At 40.8% G+C, this 18725-nt stretch overlaps 1 protein-coding gene across 3 annotated transcripts in view; it reads left to right on the forward strand.

Moving 5' to 3' along the window:
- Positions 1–832: 832 nt before the first annotated feature.
- TIE1 (tyrosine kinase with immunoglobulin like and EGF like domains 1) overlaps positions 833–18725 on the forward strand; it is a 38318-nt gene continuing 20425 nt past the window's right edge. For all 3 annotated transcript variants that reach the window (XM_042464187.1, XM_042464188.1, XM_042464189.1), the window contains exons 1-6: positions 833–1421; positions 6729–7013; positions 10113–10223; positions 10782–10937; positions 12235–12366; positions 13705–13845. In XM_042464187.1, the coding sequence (XP_042320121.1) occupies positions 1373–1421; positions 6729–7013; positions 10113–10223; positions 10782–10937; positions 12235–12366; positions 13705–13845 (874 nt within the window). In that variant the 5' untranslated portion in view covers positions 833–1372. The remainder of the gene's footprint in view (positions 1422–6728; positions 7014–10112; positions 10224–10781; positions 10938–12234; positions 12367–13704; positions 13846–18725) is intronic.

Below are 18725 nucleotides of genomic sequence, written 5' to 3' on the forward strand. Positions count from 1 at the left end.
TAAGTTTTAAACTGAATGGCCATCAGTCCAAATAAGGATTCTTTGGAAATTTCTAAACACAGGCTATATGGTCATCTATCAGGAGTGCTTTGGTTGTGTAATCCTGCATGGCAGAGAGTTGGATTGGATGGTCACTGTGGCCTCTTCCAACTCTATGATTCTATTATTCCAACTCATCTGTTTAAAACTGATGAGGAAAGATGACACAAAGAGAACCCTATGGCTGATTAATTTACAACCCAAGTTACCGCATGTCAGCTGAATACAGTTGGTCCTTGGTATCTGCTGGGGTTTGGTTCCAGGACTCTGCATGGATATCAAAATCCATGGCTGTTCAAATCCCATTAAATACAATGAATAGTAAAATGGTGTCCTTTACATAAAAATGGCCAAACCAATGTTTGCTTTTCGGAAATTATTTATTTTTAAAATATTTTCAAGCCATGGGTGCTTGAATCCGTGGATACAGAGGAGAACTGTAATGCAAGATGGGGCTATGAGCTAATCCCTGGCAGCCCTTGATTTAGAGACGGAGACTCTTCACAGTAAACAACTTGTCTCTTATAGTTGTCTCTCAGCCTTAAGTCTGGAAAATCACAACTCTGTGCTCTTCTTTCATTCCAGCCCTCTCTCCTAGTTGGTATCTCAGACCAGTTACTTCTCATTAAGCTGTTCCCTCCTGCAGGAGCCAGAGATATGCAAGGAACAATGGGTGGAGAGCAGGAAACACTGCATGGGAAACAGGATTTCATGTCATTGCAATGCTGTTGGCGAGGGCCTCTAGACCTTCCTCCCCCAACAGCCTCCATTCTCGCCCTGGTTGAACTTCAGCCAAGAAGGCTTTTCCAGCTCATGTCCTGCCCAGTCAGTTCCTACTCTTGATCCATTCCTGTAATGTCCAGAGTTTTCCTTTTGTGTCCATCCTGTTGCCCCCCAGTTTGCGTGGAAGAAACAGCAGGGCCAAATCCCATCTGAAGCTACACATGGCAGCAAAGGTAGGGTTTTGAAAGATGGAAGGGTCTTTCTAAAGTGCCATTCTGAATTCCTGAGCAATTGGATTTCCTTGGACAGAAACCCATCACTTCTGACTGGCTAGAGTGGAGCTAGTTTTCCTGAGATTCTCTCCCTGGAGCTCAGAGAAGACATTGTGTGGAGATCTCTAAGGGAGCAAGCCAAGAATATTTAGTCTTAAATCAGGGAAGAGAAACTCAACAACCCCCCCTCCCCAGTCTGGTGTGAAGCTCTGGGGGACGCAGGGATTCCAGATGTAGAAAACGGATGTTGTGAATGAAAAATGACAATTATTCCCTGTTAACATTTGCCTATTCTGGATCAGTGATGCCTGAGTTCTCCTGACAGTGCATTCTGGAAGATGGGAGTGGACAAGATTTGCCTTCTCAGCCTCTTCTTGCAACTGGCAGGTAAAGCCCTTTCTTATTTGTTTGTTTATTTACTTTTTATTGACTTTATGTTTTTAATGCCCTATAGCTGATGCTAATTTGGCATTTCCAGATATAAAATTAAGACAATGATAGCTGCAAATATAAAATTAAGATAATGATAACAACTATAGTAAGACATACTTCAGTTAACAAGCCTCTGACAAAAAAAGCTTCTTTTAACAAAGTCTTTTTCTAATCACCCAGCCCCCCTTTTCCTCCTTGCCCCAGTTGCTGCAAATTGAGAAGTAGTTTGCACTCAGTTAACTTAGCAATGGGAGAGAATAAGAGGTGGTGGAGTCTTCCCTTCCCAGTAGTCTCAGGCCAAAGCAAACTGCTGCAGCCATCCCTAGCCTGTGTTCTTCCTCATTAATAACTTTTCCCATAATGACTACACTGCAATTTGGTTGAAATCACGTGCCCCAGTTTTCATCTGTTAAACATTGGATGAGTTGAAACTGATTTTAAAACATTATCAGAGAGGCCTATACCAGGCTGAGTTCCCTTATCCAAAATGCTTGGGACCAGAAGTGTTTCAGATTTTGGAATTTTTCAGATTTTGGAATATTTGCATATACGTAATGAGATATTTTGGAAATGGGACCCAAGTCTAAACTCATTTAGGTTTCTTATATACTTTACAGACATATCCTGAAGGCAATTTTATACGCAATATTTTAAATATTTTTGTGCATGAAAGCAAAGGGGTTACTATCTCGGCCACCCATGTGGATCATTTTGGAATACAAATTTCAGTATTTTGGACATGGTAGACTCAGCCTGGAATATATATCCTAACATTCTGTTTCTACCATATCCTCTGCATAGATGCATACATAATTCTGTTTCCAATCTCACATCTGTTTTCTCATAAAGCAGTTCTGTCCCATTTCCATATTAACCTGCCCTTCTGAAAAACCTTCATAGAAATATATGTTTAAATACAGATTTCTCTGTTTGAAAATATTTTTTCTGAAAATATGTATTTCTAAGCAGAATTTCTATGTGATCATTGAGTCAGTGACTTCCCTGGCACATTCGGAAATTGCAAATGTTGGTAGTTCCTGATCTCTCCTTTAGTTCTGAAGATACTGATCAGTTTGGGTCATACCAGAATTCACAAAGACTGAATCATACTAGTCAGACATGGAGTACCATGCATAAAGGCCGGAGGGAGGGGGGGACAGCCTCCTTCATAGTAGTCAACTCAGGCGTTCTGAGATGATTTCAACAACCATTTGTGATGCAAATCAAACACATGTTTGAGTGAAAGGAAGAGCTGCCATGTTGGATATCAGTTTTAAGAGAGATGAAAAAGAGAGACATGGTAGCCTTTGATGTATGCTTGCATACACGTATTTCTCTTTTTAAGGTCAATTGGTTGTTCCGGGTTTTTGTCACTCTACATAGTTCCTGGCACATCCCCTATTCCAATGAAGATAATGCCATAGATATACATAACATAAGCAATAATGTCTATTTTATAGCACACCAAAGCATTGTGTGTTGGGGGGGGGTAGATTTCCCATTCCAAACAGGACACAAATGTGTAATTTCTAGACCTGCCCTAGCTAGAAAGGTGGATTTGAAATTTACACTTTACTCAGCCCTGTGTACCTATACATGTTTTTACTAATAACACAATAGGAGCATGGAAGGAAAACCCAACTCCTCTACCTCACAGTTGCAGCTTTGGGGGGGGATTAGGGACAGAGAAGGTACATTCTCTTAACTCTGTCATAGGATCAGGAGCAATCCTACCATAAAGTAAAGCAAAGCAGCTACTTCAGGCATTTGATTTGGGAGACTTGAAAGAGCAACAGATGGTTAGCAGTTTTAGATTTGTTGTTATATTTTTTATTCCCAGGAAGTGGCATTGATGGAATTTTCTGCCTCAAATTCCAAAATAACATTGCCCGCCTCAGTCTCTACTTACGTACTTGAACTTAATGCATAACTAAAAGTGTCCTTATTTCAGCCACACATGAAAAAAGTTTTGAATTTTGGAGCATTTCAGAATTTTTGCATTAGATTAGGGATACTCAACCTAATCCTCAACCAAATGATCAGAAAATGGGGGGGAAATGTTATCACATTTGAAGAAGCTCAAAGGCTATTAATGAATTCTCTGGTCATTAAAACTATCTCCAGTTTTCTTTCTAAATTCAGACAAATACTGTACAAGGATAAATATGTAGGTTAGTTATTTTCCTCACAAACTATATTGAATGAGTAGACAGAAGAATAATATTGGTTTTTATGTATTAGATAAGGACTTCCTCCTGTACTAGGGAAAAAACAACATACCAAGCACTATCTGGCACATATTTATTTGTATTAACAGCTATTTTAAAAATATGTAATAATAATAATAATAATAATAATAATACAAACAATACAAAAGTACAAAATGAAAAATATTGCCCAACACATTTGATAGTCAGTACTGTATATATTATATAAAACTGTAATATACATTCAATTACTTGATTAATTCAGACTGGAGAAAACAAGGTATATGATCAAATACTGTAATGGCATTTATCAGTACAAAATGCCGCAAAAATTACCATTTTTGTGTAAAGTTATTCTGAATGAAGTTTTCTCCACAGCTTTGGACATAATACAAACAAACAAACAAACAAACAAGCTTCATTTATATACCACTTCATATCGCCTAAGCAGTGTCTTAGTGGTTTACAACTGTAAGCTAATAATACTGTATTTCAGTTTAGAGGATAATAGTTAGATGCAATATTCAGAATACTATAAAACCAATATAATGCAGTAGGAGAAATCGATTATTTCCTATAAACTGCCATAGATTTTAGACTGTAATTTCTTTGTGGCAGGGAATTGTCCACTGTAGAGGGCCATGCACATTAACAACAATTACAACAACAGGTCTGAGATTTTTGCTTTTTAAGAAACTGAGAGTTTAGAGATAATGGACGTTAACAGGAACAGTAGACATGCTGGTAGTAGCATCGAGTTTTCTGGTTGTGGGACATTCACCATCAGAATTAATAATATTTATAATATTAGAAAGCATATACGTTGAAAGTAGTAATGAATGTGCTGTGTTGGAGACATAATACTATAGGTCCCTTAATGTTTCAAAATATGCATTCCTGCTTTGTATTGCATATTCATATGCAAATGGGAACTAGGTGAAGGAGTTTTATTGTGACAGTCTGATGGGAAATGTTTGAATGTAAATATAAGATGGGAATTACAGAGCTGCCAATTTTTTAGCAACAGTGATGCTTTCTCTTGGCACTACATCCTCCAGTCTAAATGCCTTTCACCACCTGGCTGTTGTTACATATATTCTTCTTGTTCTACCCAGCTAATGGTGGGGCTGAGATGGGGAAATGACACAAAAGAAAATATTAAACAATTTCACTTTAGGTTTGTATAAGCAAATTAACTGCTATCTGCAGCTGCATTTCAGTAATAGTAATAATACTTTAACACAATATAACAATGATCAAGAGATCAAAATACAAAACTCTGCATGGCTTAGGAAGCTTGAAAATCAGGAATGGTAGAAACAGTCGATAGAGATTATTTTTATGGCTACGTCTTTTAGTTTTGGTTTCCCTGGTTCCAACCTACTAAACAGAAAACAGAGTAATAACTGCCTATGTGTGTGCAAATGGAGGCCACACATAAAGTGAGTTGTGTCTCCTGTTATTCTTCCTATTAGTAGCATTTTGATGTTGTTATTTGCCTCCAAGTTGACTCTGACTTATGGCAACTCATCATAGAGTTTTCTTGGCAGGATTTATTCAGAGAAGGTTTGTCATACCTTACCTCTGAGACTGATTTGCCCAAGATCACCCAGTGGGTTTCCATGGCTGAGTAGGGATTCACATCCTCATCTCCTGGAATCCTAGTCCAACACCCAAATTATGTACATGAAGACCCTGCATGTCTTTCTCTCTCTCTCTCCCTCCCTCTCCCTCTCCCTCTCCCCCCCCTCCCTCTCACACACACACCCATACGGTAGTTTTGTTTTGGAGTGTTGGGGTGCTATGTGTACCAGAAGATACCAGAAGATAGGGACTATGTCCCTGGGAAATAGAAGCAATTGGTCACTATTTAGGTTGAATGGAAGAATATACTTACCTCCTCCTTCCCTATTAACCTCTGACATGGCACTTGCAAGGATTTTGTGGAAAGAACTTTAACTAATTCCTTCCTAGTCCGCTTGCCTCTCCTTCTCCACATCTGTAGGTAATAGGCCCAAGGTCAGTACTTTTCTGGGGACCAGTTTTTAAAATGGAACAGAAATTCTTTTTTCTTTTTTCTTTTTTTTCTTTTTTTGGTTCTGGATTATGTCTTCTTCCTGAGTTCTAGAGTGTATCCAGGACTTACACAAGCCTTGTCCTGGTTATTTCATGTAACGTTGCATATTATTAGTTTTGAATTAAAACATTTCTGAAACATGTTGAACTGTTTCAATTGAACTGTAGAAACATGTTGAACTGAACCCATTCCTATTCTTTCCATGTTATTTCTGCATCTGGTTCCAGATTTGTTGATTTGTTGAGAGAAGTAATGCCCAGAAACACATCTACTTTGTTAAATTAGACACCTATACATATGAAAAAGATCTAAGGGGCTTAGTAGACCACCAGTTAAGTATGAGTCAACAGTGTGATATGGTAGCCAAAATAGCCAATGCAAGTCTAGGCTGCCTCAAAAGGAGTATAGTGTCCAGAGTGTGGCAAACAATAGTACAGATCTATTCAGGTTTGATCAGACCTTACCTAGAATATAATGTCCAATTCTGGGCACCACAGCTCAAGAAGGATATTGACAAGCAGGAATGTGTGCAAGGAGAGCAACCAAAATGGTAAAAAGATTGCATGCCAGACCCTATCAGAATTGGCTTTGGGAACCGGGTATATTTGGCCAGGAAAAGAGAAGACTGAGAAGTGATATGATGGCCATTTTAAAATATTTTAATCCTTTGACTGGATGTTATGTAGAATGTGGAGCAAGTTTGTTTTCTGTTGCTTTAGAGATTAGGACACAAACCAGTAGCTTCAAAATACAAGAAAAAGATTCTATCTGAATATTAGAAAGAATCTCTTGATGGTAAGCACTGTTTAACAGTGGAATTGATGGCTGTAGACTCTCCTTCTTTGCAGTTCTTTGAACAGACATAATTTAGTTGCAATTCCTACATGGCAATGGATTGGACTAGATGTCCTTTGTAGTCTCTTCCAACTCTATGATCCTATGACTTATCCCCACCCTTCTTTGGTTTTTTTAATATAGGAGCAATTCTGGATATCACTCTAATGGCCAATGTTCAGAGTCCCTCATACACTAGCTTCTATCTCTCATGTGTGACGGGTGAGCGGAATGCCAGCCTACAGATTGACAGAGACAACAAAATTGTCATGACACATCCCAAATCCAAGTCCCAGATGTACAGGAACACCAGCCATGAGGTGCAGATGCGAGGATTCTCCCGGGCAGACCTGGTGGGCATCATCTACTGCTTGGGGAAAACCCAGTCAGAGCAAACCAGGGTGGTGTATGTACACAACAACATGAATGGTAAGCATTTTAAAAAGAGATGGACATTACCCATTGAAAAGATACACAGATATGGGGTATCTGAAACCAAACTTCTCTGGTTTATGAGTAACAGGGGGATGGATATTTTGAAGTTAATATGTCTCAGTACTTGATCCCTATCTCACTGTGGTAAGATGAGGGCTGATGTAATGGAGTTGTTTTCCTGTTTCTCCACAAACCCAATAATAGCTATTTACATACCAGAACAAGGAAGAAGTGAGAACATACAGTATATCAGTTAAATATTTTTTGTGGATATTTTGGGCTATGTGGCCATGTTCTAGAAGAGTTTGTTTCTGATATTTCGCCACCATCTCTGACTGACATCTTCAGAGAATGCTGGCATGAAAGTGAGTGAAGATGCCAGCTACAGATGCTGGTGAAACAGCAGAAACAAACTCTTCTAGAACATGATCACATAGCCCGAAAAACCCACAAAAAAACTATGGATGCTAGCCATGAAAGCCTTCAACTTCACATATATCAGTTAATCTTTAATCTTGGGGTATTATTCACTTGTTGTTGTTATTGTGTGTCTTCAAGTTGTTTCTTTTGACAACCCTAAGGCTACTCTGTCATGGGATTTTCTGGGACTGACTGAGTAGAAATCGAATCCTGATCTCCAGGGTTGTAGTCCAACACTCAAACCACTACACCACACTGGCTCTTATTGTTCACTTTTAAGGGCCTAAATACCCTAAAGGCACCAGATCCCATCTGATCCTGGAAGCTAAGCAGGCTACAGATCTGTGTTTGCAACTCTTGAGTCCCCTGCTAAAAATTCTTCTGGCCACATGCAGTACTGTTACTTCCTTACTGGATCTAGAAGCTTTTGACCACCCCTGATTTACAAGCTGTATGTGGCCCTTAACTATAGGTTGCCTAGCATCATCCACTTTCCCCTGACACCCATATGCTCTTCTCAGCTGAGAGGGCGAGGAAGACCAGTGCTATGTGTAGCTCTAGAATCCAGCTCATAGTTGGGAAGGAGGCTCTCCACTGCTAAGCAGAGCGAACTTATCTTGAGTGCCTTTTAAAGGCATTTTAAAATTTCAATACCCTGCTCTTTAAATAGGATGTTGGAACTTTAAATCAGGGTAGTTGACTTTGGTGAGCCACTGTCCCTAGGATCCTTCAGGTGTTGTATGAACTGTCAACACACACACACACACACACACCCAAAAAACCAAAGCAAAACCCAAGAAGTAGCTGGATGTCCAGTACTGAAAAATGGTAATTTTTTGAAAAATGTTAAACATTGGAAAGCTGTCAACTATGTAATAGATAATCACAACTCCTGCAGACTTCCAGGAAAGGTAATTCACTCCCTTTTGCTACAAAAAGGACAGTCCACCTCTGCTTTAAATACTCTGCTCTTTAACTCCTTGAACAGTGCATTGCATACCTGAAACCTGTTGCACCAGATTCCTGGAGGGTGTCATGTAGGGGAAATCTGTCACAGATAAACAGAATTAGACAGACTGAAAATGGGAGATCTAAAGATGCAATTTTCCCTGCTTGTGTTGTGGGTATTTCTGTGAAGCAGGTTCTGTGGCCCTATAACAAGAATAGTTAACTGACTCTGTAGATGTGGCTGAATTGCCTGTCCCATCAGCCCTAACCAACATAGCCAAAGAAGAGGGATTAAAGGAGAAGCACAGTTGCCTATCCTTCTTCTATGAATCGTATCCATTCATTAGGCAAATGGATAATTCCCTTATCATCATAATCTTCATTTTTATTTATATTCCACCCTACATTTTCCCCAAAACCAGAACTTTAGGTGACTTAACAAATTAAAATAAATGCGATGTTGTTAAGATGCACAAAAGATCAGCATTAAAATGGAATTAAACTATTGGCAACCCTAAAAACAACTAAACATACAATTAAAATTATAGAAAGCAGTGTTATTGTTGTTTGTAAAAAAAAGTACAATTTAAACAGTATCCTCTTAATAATCATCACTGGAATCTTGTATGACCTGTTACCTTATGTAACTTTACATTTACCTAGCTATGTAGTAGAGGTGCTAATTAACCCCTTTACTGAATTGCAAAGATGAGTAACAGAACACCAGCAAGAGTGTTGTGCATTGGTCTTATTACACAATGGACATCCTGCCAGCTCTGCTACTTGTTTATTTGTTTATTTCAAGGATTTATATCCCACTTTTCTCTCACAATAGCATTCAAGTAACATACATAGTAACATAACAGCAGCCCTTTACTGAATGTGGACATTATGTAACTCTGCAGTTCTAATTCCCATGTACATAAATTCACTTACAAAGATGTAAGTCCCCACCTGGATTGTAGCCCTTTTCTTTAAAAATCTTTAGTTCTCAAAAACTTATCAGAATAGAGGCACAAGTCAGGTAATCTAAATAATAATAATAATAATAATAATAATAATAATAATAATAATAATAATTTGTTTTATTTATATACCGCTATTCCAAAGATCGTAGCAGTGAACAGCAAGTAAGCTAATTAGCAAGTAAGCTAATTTGCCCCCCAACAGTCTGGGTACTCATTTTAGCGACCTCGGAAGGATGCAAGCCTGAGTCGAGCCTGGGCCCTTTTGCTGGTCTTGAACTCGCAACCTTGTGGTTTTGAGTGAATGGCTGCAGTACAGGCATTTAACCACTGCGCCACCAGTGAACTCAGGAATATAACTAAAAGGAAAGAGAACTCCGTGTCTTGTTGTGCAAAGTATATAGAGGATATTGATTTGGGTGAAATAAGAGAAAGACTCCATTGAAAATCAAGGATGAAAATCAAGGAGGGCAAAGTGTGGCCTTTGTGATTCCTCCACCCCTAAGCCTGTCAATTCTCACACTTTACAAGGATACCTGGAAAATGGTAAATAGTGTCCCAGGACCTTCAGGAAGTGGGTGGAATCTACAGTTTAGAGCTATTTTGATCTTCCCTGTGAATCTGTTTCAGGTCCAAAATAATATTTTTTAAAAAGAAAAGAAATCACAAGTAACTGGTCATGACCCTCTGCTGAGTAAGAATCAAAATATGTTGAAGTCTTCTTATCTAATTTATCTCTAATTTTCCTTTGAATCTACAGCCAACCTAATCCCAGAAAAGGTGACCCAAACAGTCAGCCTCGACCAAACAGCTGTACTTGTTGCCAAGATAAAGTACAGGAAGAATGCCGACATCTTGTGGAAAAGGAATGGCAAGTGATCTTCCCCCCCAACTTCATGGCTCTGGTGAAGTTTATCCTTGCTCCAGAAGCCTCCTCTATCCCAGAATATGGGACAATTATTTGTCATATTCCCAGAAAGCCAGAAAGGACTTGAAGTCCAAAATGATACACCCTTTCCAAGCTCTGTCTTCTCCTAGAAGACTGACACTCCTAATAATAGAAGTGCAGCACTCCTGCAACAAATGGAGTTGTCGTTCCATCAACAGAGATCCATGAATCCTGGCCCATCAATAAATGCTCTACTTAGTAAAGTGATTTTTGGACTACAGCTTCAATTATCCCCTGGATGAGGATTATGGGACTTTTGGTCCAAATGTAACTTTTCTGCACTTTGTTGAAAGGGGATGCCTTGTACTTCCCAACTACTCTTCCAATAGCAATCTCTAGCCTGCAGACATGAGTCTGTAACCTCCTGTATATGCCAGTCACATTCCTAGGCTGGAGTGGATTGGGCTCCCCATCTTCAGTGGCTTTGGACTTTAGCTCTCATTCCTTGCATTTCTTTGCCTTTGTCTGTTTCCCCTGCAGGGACCTACCATGACATCATGGACCAGGGAGAAGTGAAGGAGGGTCAGTCCACGCTGACCTTGCCAACTGTTAGCCCAGCTGACAGTGGGATCTATAGTGCCACATTCATAGGGGACAGCCCCCTGTCAAGTGCCTTCTTCAGACTGATTGTGCGAGGTGAGATTGTGCTGGAGAGCTGAGGCGACAGCTTCATCCCCACTGTCATGGATATACTATGTGCCCTAAACATCTATTCTTCAGAAATGGGTGGTGGCCTCATGTCCATGGGGTGGTCAGTCCACTCTGGGTTTCAGTCTGAACTTTACAAGAGTAACCCAATATACTTTCAACAGTTTTAAAGTTCAAAATAAAATCCAGAGTTGATTTGCTACCACACTGACATAAAGCCACCAGCCACCACTGCTCTTTATAGGACAGAGATGAACAAATGTGGCCCTCTAGATATTTTTGCCTGCATTGTCATCAAGTCTGGCCAGCATAAACAATGGTAAGACAGTCCAAAAATGTGTAGAGGGCCCCAGTCACAGTCTAAAAATATTGAGGCACCTGGTTCCCAAACCCAGGCAAGCTTTTTTTTTTTTGCACACGAGGCAGAAAATTCCATAAGTTCCTTTCTTGATCACTAGTAGTAAAAATCCAAATAATTAAGTAACTAACCATCTGATGCCCTTTCATCAGATGACATGCCACCTCAGATCTGTTGCTTGAGGCAGCTGCCTTACTGTCTGCTTAATGGTAGGGGCCTTGTGGTGCCTATTTAATATCCCTTCACACACACCATATGTGAACATCCATGACACTCACAATGTGTGAACATGCTCTGAGAGTAATGACTACTGGAGTTGGAGGTCACTTTGTCTTGGTCTTAGTGCCATGATGCTGCATGGGTACTCCTGGGCTTCTCCCAATGAGGCACATTTATTGTGAGGCTACAGCCTTTGTTGCTTTAGCTGTTGGATTTTAAAAAAAATATCCAAATGATATTTCTGTTGTTGTGAACTATATTCTGGTAATACCCAGCACCAACTACATTTTATTCCCACCCTCAAGTGGATTTATTTTAATCCTGAGACATATGAGAATACTATGTCTTCTTCCCTTCTCTTCTTATCTTTTTTTTTAAATTAAGAAATATAGTGTTATAGTGCATCAGTGAAATTCAATTAATTTTTTAAAAAATTCTGAAAGGATAATATTTGCCCATCATATCATAGGACCATCTCAGCAAACCACAGCCCAGTATATAGTGTGTTTGTGTGTGTGTGTGTGTGTTTTCTAAGAAAGCGAGTGCACATCCAAAAAATTGCTACAGTCTCCAAAAGAATGGAATAAGTGAATGTGGAAGTGAAATCCAGCAGAACTCAAGGAGCTTTATTGTGAGAATTAATGCTTTTTTAGACCAATCTGGAAAGGCCATCTGTAACGCTCTGTCTCTGACTTTTTCCTTCTCCAGGCTGTGTAGCCAAGAAATGGGGATCCACTTGTGACAAAGACTGCCCTGACTGCCTGAATGGCGGTGTTTGCCACCATATTGTGGGAGAATGCATCTGTCCACCAGGTTTTATGGGCACCCGCTGTGAGAAAGGTTAGAGAACCATATAGCTGGATTCAGTGGAGGAAGGATGCCTCTGCTCCATAGGCTGAGAGTAGCTGGGATGGACTGGACACAGTCTCCTGCCTTCATGGCAACTAGCTGGATACTGGACTGAAGCTCTGGGTTATACATAATCTAAGGTCCACATTATCACTTTGTAAACCCCTGCCTGAACTGAGAGCCAGCCCAGTGTAATGGTTGCACTGTTACACTGGAGAACAGGGTTCAAATCCCCATTTGGTCATGAAAATCCTCTGAGTGACCTTGGGCAAATCACACCGTCTCAGTCTCAGAAGAAGACAAAGGTGAACCCTCTCTGAATGAATTCTGTCAAGAAAACCCTGTGATGGGTTCAATGTTAGGGTTGCCATAAGTTGGGAACAACTTGGAGGCATGTAACGCCACCAACAAAACTCTACCTGAGGCTTCTGACCATATTCAGGGCAGCATCTCAAGTGATTTAAACTTCCCTTTACAGGGAGAAAATTCCAGGGTGCTGAAACAGTTCCTTATCTTTAGGGCATGTCTTCCACACAAGTTTTCATGCTATCCATTTAATATTATATGCACGGTATTTGAAGCATGTAAAGCTCATGTGGAAAGCTCTTCAGTCATAAAGGCCAACTTTCCTCTCCTCTAAAACTGGAGATCCAGATCTGAAAATTACATGGCCAATTCCATGTTTCATGTGCTTTGCCCAGAAGAGAAGGGACCAGCAGAGGACAAACACATGATGTCTGTGCATCATAGTGTTAAAAAAACTTCACATTATAGGTGTGTCATTAGAGATGAGAGAAGTGCTAGTTTCTATTTTGATTGTGAGCTTGAATTTTGGACCACAATTGCAGACTGGGTAATTCTAGGAATTGTGGTCCAAAAAAGGATTTTTTTCCCAAGATCTTTTTGCTTTATCCTATGAGCACAAGGAAAGGGCAAGACTTGAAAGCTCAGAGAAGATTAATGGAAGTCCCCAGCCACCACGGGTACTGAAGAGACCTCTGTAGCAGAGAATTCTAACTTTCTAAGTTCTCTGAGGCACAGAGAACTCCCCAGCAATGGATGGGGTTGTAGGAGGATGGTCTGAAACCCTGGAGATGATTCTGTTGGTGCTTTATAGTAATGAAGCTACATTGACTTGGGCTTAAAGCCAAAAGTCACAGATGCAAATGTGACATCAAAGCAAAGTGGAATAATTTACCTTGAGAATTAGTTTGACACACAACTCTATGGAAAATGAGGTTCATGAAGGAGCAGTGCATCAGTTACTCACCGATGGCTGGATAGCAGAAACAACAGAAGATCTGTAACTGGAGTTTTCTTGCCTTGCAGCTTGTAAAGAAGGCATGTTTGGCCGAAACTGCCAGGAGAAGTGTCGTAATGAGCAGGGCTGCAGAGGTCTGGCCTTTTGCCTGCCTGACCCATATGGTTGTTCTTGTGCCACTGGATGGAGTGGGCTACAGTGTGATTCAGGTATTTCTTTCCCCCCAGTACTGCAAAACCTTTGTACATGGGCATACTATATGGCATCTAGGAGTGGGCCCAGTGAAGGCTGATACCCAGCTTCCTCTCTTGTAAAATCTAAATATACTTTGTACCCCACTGCTGGTGGGGAGGTTAGGTGGGCAGGGTGTCACCCAGTCTGTCCAAACAGTTTGTTTGTTTGTTTGTTTGTTTGTTTATGTAACACTTTTTTTCCAGATTGGGACTCAAAGCAGCTTACAACAATTACAAAACATTGTTAAGAATCTACAAAACACAAACATTAGAAAACAATTAAACAATAATAAAAAAACAAAAACCAAGTTAAAAGCATATATGAAAACACACATACACGCACACACACTAGCTCAGTGCTTTGCAATATCCAGTGCACTGTGTAAGATGTGCCTTATATCATATTTCATCAAATGTTTGTCAAAATAGAAAAGTATTTGCTTGTCTGCAAAACGAAAGTGGGAAGGGTGCCAGTCTAACTTCTCTGGGAAGGTAATTCCAGAGCCTGAGAGCAGCTCTGAGAGCCTGACAAGGCCCTCTCTCCTGTTCCCACCAGATCTAACTGTGAGAGTGGTGGGACAGAGAAAAAGGCCTCCTCAGCAGATCTCAGAGCAAGGGATGGTTCATAAGGTAGAGCACAGTCCTTTAAATAAAACTAACCCTTGGTAGCCCTGACCCACTTAAAGGGAGCAACATGGAAAGCTATGATTTTCTGGCCCAAAGCAGACCTTTACTTCAATTTTCCCCCTTGCATGTACTATTTGCTATTATATATAAAAAAAACCTTATGAATCTTTGGGAAGAATCTACACCAACAAAAGAGAATGGGTAAACAACTACTTTTTGGAATGCAACTTCCAGAATCTCCCAGCCAGCAGGGCCACTAGCCATGCTGGCTGAGATAGTCTGCCAATAGCAGTCCAAAAAAGTAACTTTTCCAAGCTCTGGCCTTGCTTTATAAAGGCTCTGTCATTCTCTGTCCAGATAGTTTCTTCACAGAGTAAAGCTTCAGTCTGCTTGAATGGATGCAAAGCAGTCACAGGGAGATATAGAGGCAATGTGGCAGCAATTGGGATCTGATTGTAACTTTGCATTTTTGATACCACAAAGTTACCACAAGGTGATATTTCTGTCCTAATTGTTGCAAGTGTGAAAAACATCCAGAGCCCACAAAGAATAATTAAAACAAACAAACACGTTCCTTAGAGAATCTTTTAAAACTGTAGCTAATATGAGAATTGAGTCATATCATCTTCCAGTGACAAAGGAGATTTGGAAGAGAATTTGTTCTTGAGCAGAGGAGTTGGGAACAACGGATATTGAAATGGCATCATGGAAAACAAATTTCACCAGGTTGAATCATTTACATTTTCATGTAAACTTGGAATTTCATAGTCATTACTGACACAGTAGTCACATGGCTTCTGGGAAATATGTTGTGAGGAGAAAAAAGCACAAGAATTCTGCCTCCATCTCAGACACACACAGTCTTGCGTAGTGCTTCTATGCAGCCTTGGTTGCTCTCTGTTGGGAGTCTGCCTGGCTAATAGCCAGGAGAGAGTAGCTTCCTCCCTTTGTTTCTTTAGAATTGTTTCCCTCCTGCTTGGCCCCAGCTTTCCAACAGAAAAAATTATCCTTGTGTGCAGGAAGCTCCACAGTAAGGAGAATCTTAAAAGAAGCCCTTTCCTGTCTCTGCCATTTGATTCTGGCCTTCCCCTTTCCCTACATAATCCTTGTCTATGATTGTTTGTGGAGGGGGGAATATTCTGAAGGGAACCATGTAAAGTTACCTTGGACTCATCCTTCGCTTCTCTCAATCTTGGGGACTCTGCTGACTGAGCTATGTCTTTACTGAATTCCTCTCTCTCTTCAACTCTTGACAGCTTTGCCCCACTATCTACGTGCGTGTCCTCCTCTTCCTCTATGACTAGGCCTCAGCCCTGGATCACTCCCACTGTTAGATTTCTCCGGTCCTGCTCCCGAGCAGCCAAACGTCTCTGGAGAAAGTCCAGGGAGTGGGCTGACTTTATCCATTTTAAGTTCATTCTTTTATCCTTTTCACGCGCCCTGTCGATGGCAAAACAAGACTACTTTAAATCATTGATCTGCGCCAACGAGAGGCGCCCGCAGCGCTTGTTCTCCTGTTTCAACACACTGTTAAAACCCTCTCCTCCTTCCGTCTCTCCATTATTTTCTCCCTCTGACTTCGCCAATTACTTCATTACAAAGATCACTACCATTCGTTCTGAGTTAATTCCTCATGATTTGACTCCCACCATTAATCTCCCCACCCCTCCTACTAATAAACTCTCTGTGTTTCCTCCTGTTTCTTTGGAAGAACTCTCTTCGCTGCTGAACTCATCAAAACCCACCACCTGCTCTCTTGACCCACTTCCTTCTCGTCTTCTAATCTCTATAGCCCCCTCTCTGTTACCCTCCCTCCTCTATATCTTGAATCTCTCTCTCTCTCTTCGGGTTCCTTCCCCTCAGTCTTCAAACATGCCTTAATTTCCCCTATCCTGAAAAAACCCTCTCTCGACCCCTCTTCCTTGGCTAGCTATCGTCCAATCTCCCTTCTTCCTTTTCTCTCTAAGGTGTTGGAACGAGTTGTCTATTCACGCTGTCTTGAGTTTCTTGAAACCAACTCCATTCTGGATCCCTTCCAGTCTGGTTTTCGCCCACGGCGCTCCACAGAGACGGCCCTTACTAAGATTTCGAATGATCTTTTGCGGGCCAAGGCGAATGGCCTTTATTCTATCCTTGTCCTACTCGATCTGTCTGCGGCCTTCGACACCGTGGACCACTGTCTCCTAACAGACGTACTCTCTGACCTTGGTTTCTCGGGCCTTGTTCTCAATTGGTTCACATCTTACTTGTCAGATCGATCTTTTTCAGTGGTCTTGGGTGGTCAGACCTCGTCTTCTGTCCCCTTATCTGTTGGAGTTCCTCAGGGCTCTGTTTTGGGTCCTCTTCTGTTCTCTTTATACACACTCTCCCTTGGCAAACTTATCAGTTCTTTTGGTTTCTCCTACCATCTGTACGCCGATGATACCCAACTGTACCTTTCCACCCCTAATCTTTCGCCAGAGCTAGAGCAGCAAGTGTCATCCTGTTTAACAGCTGTCTCCCACTGGATGCACCATCGGCGTCTGAAGCTCAATATGTCCAAGACTGAGCTTCTTGTTTTCCCTCCTAAGCCCACCCTTCACTACTCCTTTTCTATTTCTGTCAATAACGTCTCTATCCAGCCGGTCCAGGAAGCCCACAGTCTTGGTTTCATCTTTGACTCCTCTTTGTCATTTATCCCTCAGATCCAGACTACAGCCAAAGTCTGTAGATTTTTTTCTCTATAATATCACCAAAATCCGTCCATATCTCTCAGCTTCTACCGCTAAGACACTGGTCCATGCCCTAGTGATCTCACGACTAGACTACTGTAATCTCCTCTTGGCAGGGCTTCCCCTCTCTCATCTCTACCCATTAATTTCTGTTCAGCATTCAGCTGCACGCATTATTTCACTCGCTCACCGTTATGATCATGTCTCCCCTCTGTTGTCCTCCCTTCACTGGCTCCCTTTTCCTTTCCGCATCAGGTACAAACTTTTGCTACTCACCTTTAAAGCCCTGTATGGGCTGGCCCCTCTTTATTTAACCGATCTTCTCTCTCCCTACATCCCTACTCGCACTCTCCGCTCTGGTAGCCAAAGTCTCCTCTCTCAACCCAGAATCTTCTCTGCCCCATCCCGGATCCATCCCTTCTCTCTTGCTGCCCCTCATTCCTGGAACCTTCTTCCTCTGCATGCACGGCTCATCACTTCCTTAACCAGCTTTAAGGCTGAGCTGAAAACCATATTGTTTAGGGAAGCGTTCTCAGGGAATTTGTGATTGTCATTTGGCTGTCTGATAATATTTGATGTGATGTGATTTGTTTTATATTTGATGTTTTTAATTTGTTTTTTCTTTTCTATATGGTAATTTTATCTATTCCTCTTTTTAATTGTTATTATCTTAGAGTGTACGCCTTGGGCAGGCTTTTATTTACTCTTTAATTTTACCGACTTTGTACAGCGCTGTGTATAATTACAGCACTTTAGAAATAAAGTTTAATAATAATAATAATAATAATAATACCTTGTAGCCCTGAACTCATATTTTGTGTATCACACATACAAATACATACAAAGCTTTTCTCAAACAACTTTAAATGGTGGGGTGCAATTTCTTTCCCTGGTTTCAATGTCTGCTTCGTCCTCACAACTATCTTTGGCCTGTAAGATCAAATTCATACATGCCGTTTAGAGCATTTCAGTCATCTCTTGAAGATTTCCCTTTGTTTCTGTTCTGGGTTGTTATCATCATTCACAAATCATGTCCTCCTTCAAACGCACCATGCTTACACCTTCTTGCAATGAAGAAACTATTTCTGTATCTGTTGATCATGGATGCTGTAATTCCTGCCTGTGAGTAGCCTCAGAGCTAAATAGATATTCTTCAAGTTTGGCCCACAGCCATTTCCTTAATTGTCACTTACCTACCTCACCTTTCATGATCTCCAGTGAAACTTAAGTCACAGAAAAGTCAGTCAGCTTCATTGATGCTGACTTCTGTTTGGTTTGTAACATCTTGCCTGATGAAGAAGCCTATGGAGGTTCAAAAGCTTGCAACAAGTATATTCTATAAAGGTATCACTGATAGATTTTTGTTTGTATTTGTTAAATGGCCAACACAGCTACCCCTGAATGTTTTCTGCATTGATGCATTGGTGAGGGTTTTGCTACGTTTATGTCAGAGTTTCTCAAAGTGATGGTCCATGAAGTGATAACATGCTGTGAGTCATTGGCCGCTGGTTTGTGATG

The sequence above is a fragment of the Sceloporus undulatus genome, chromosome 4, assembly GCF_019175285.1.
Source record: "Sceloporus undulatus isolate JIND9_A2432 ecotype Alabama chromosome 4, SceUnd_v1.1, whole genome shotgun sequence".
Lineage (NCBI taxonomy): Eukaryota > Metazoa > Chordata > Lepidosauria > Squamata > Phrynosomatidae > Sceloporus > Sceloporus undulatus.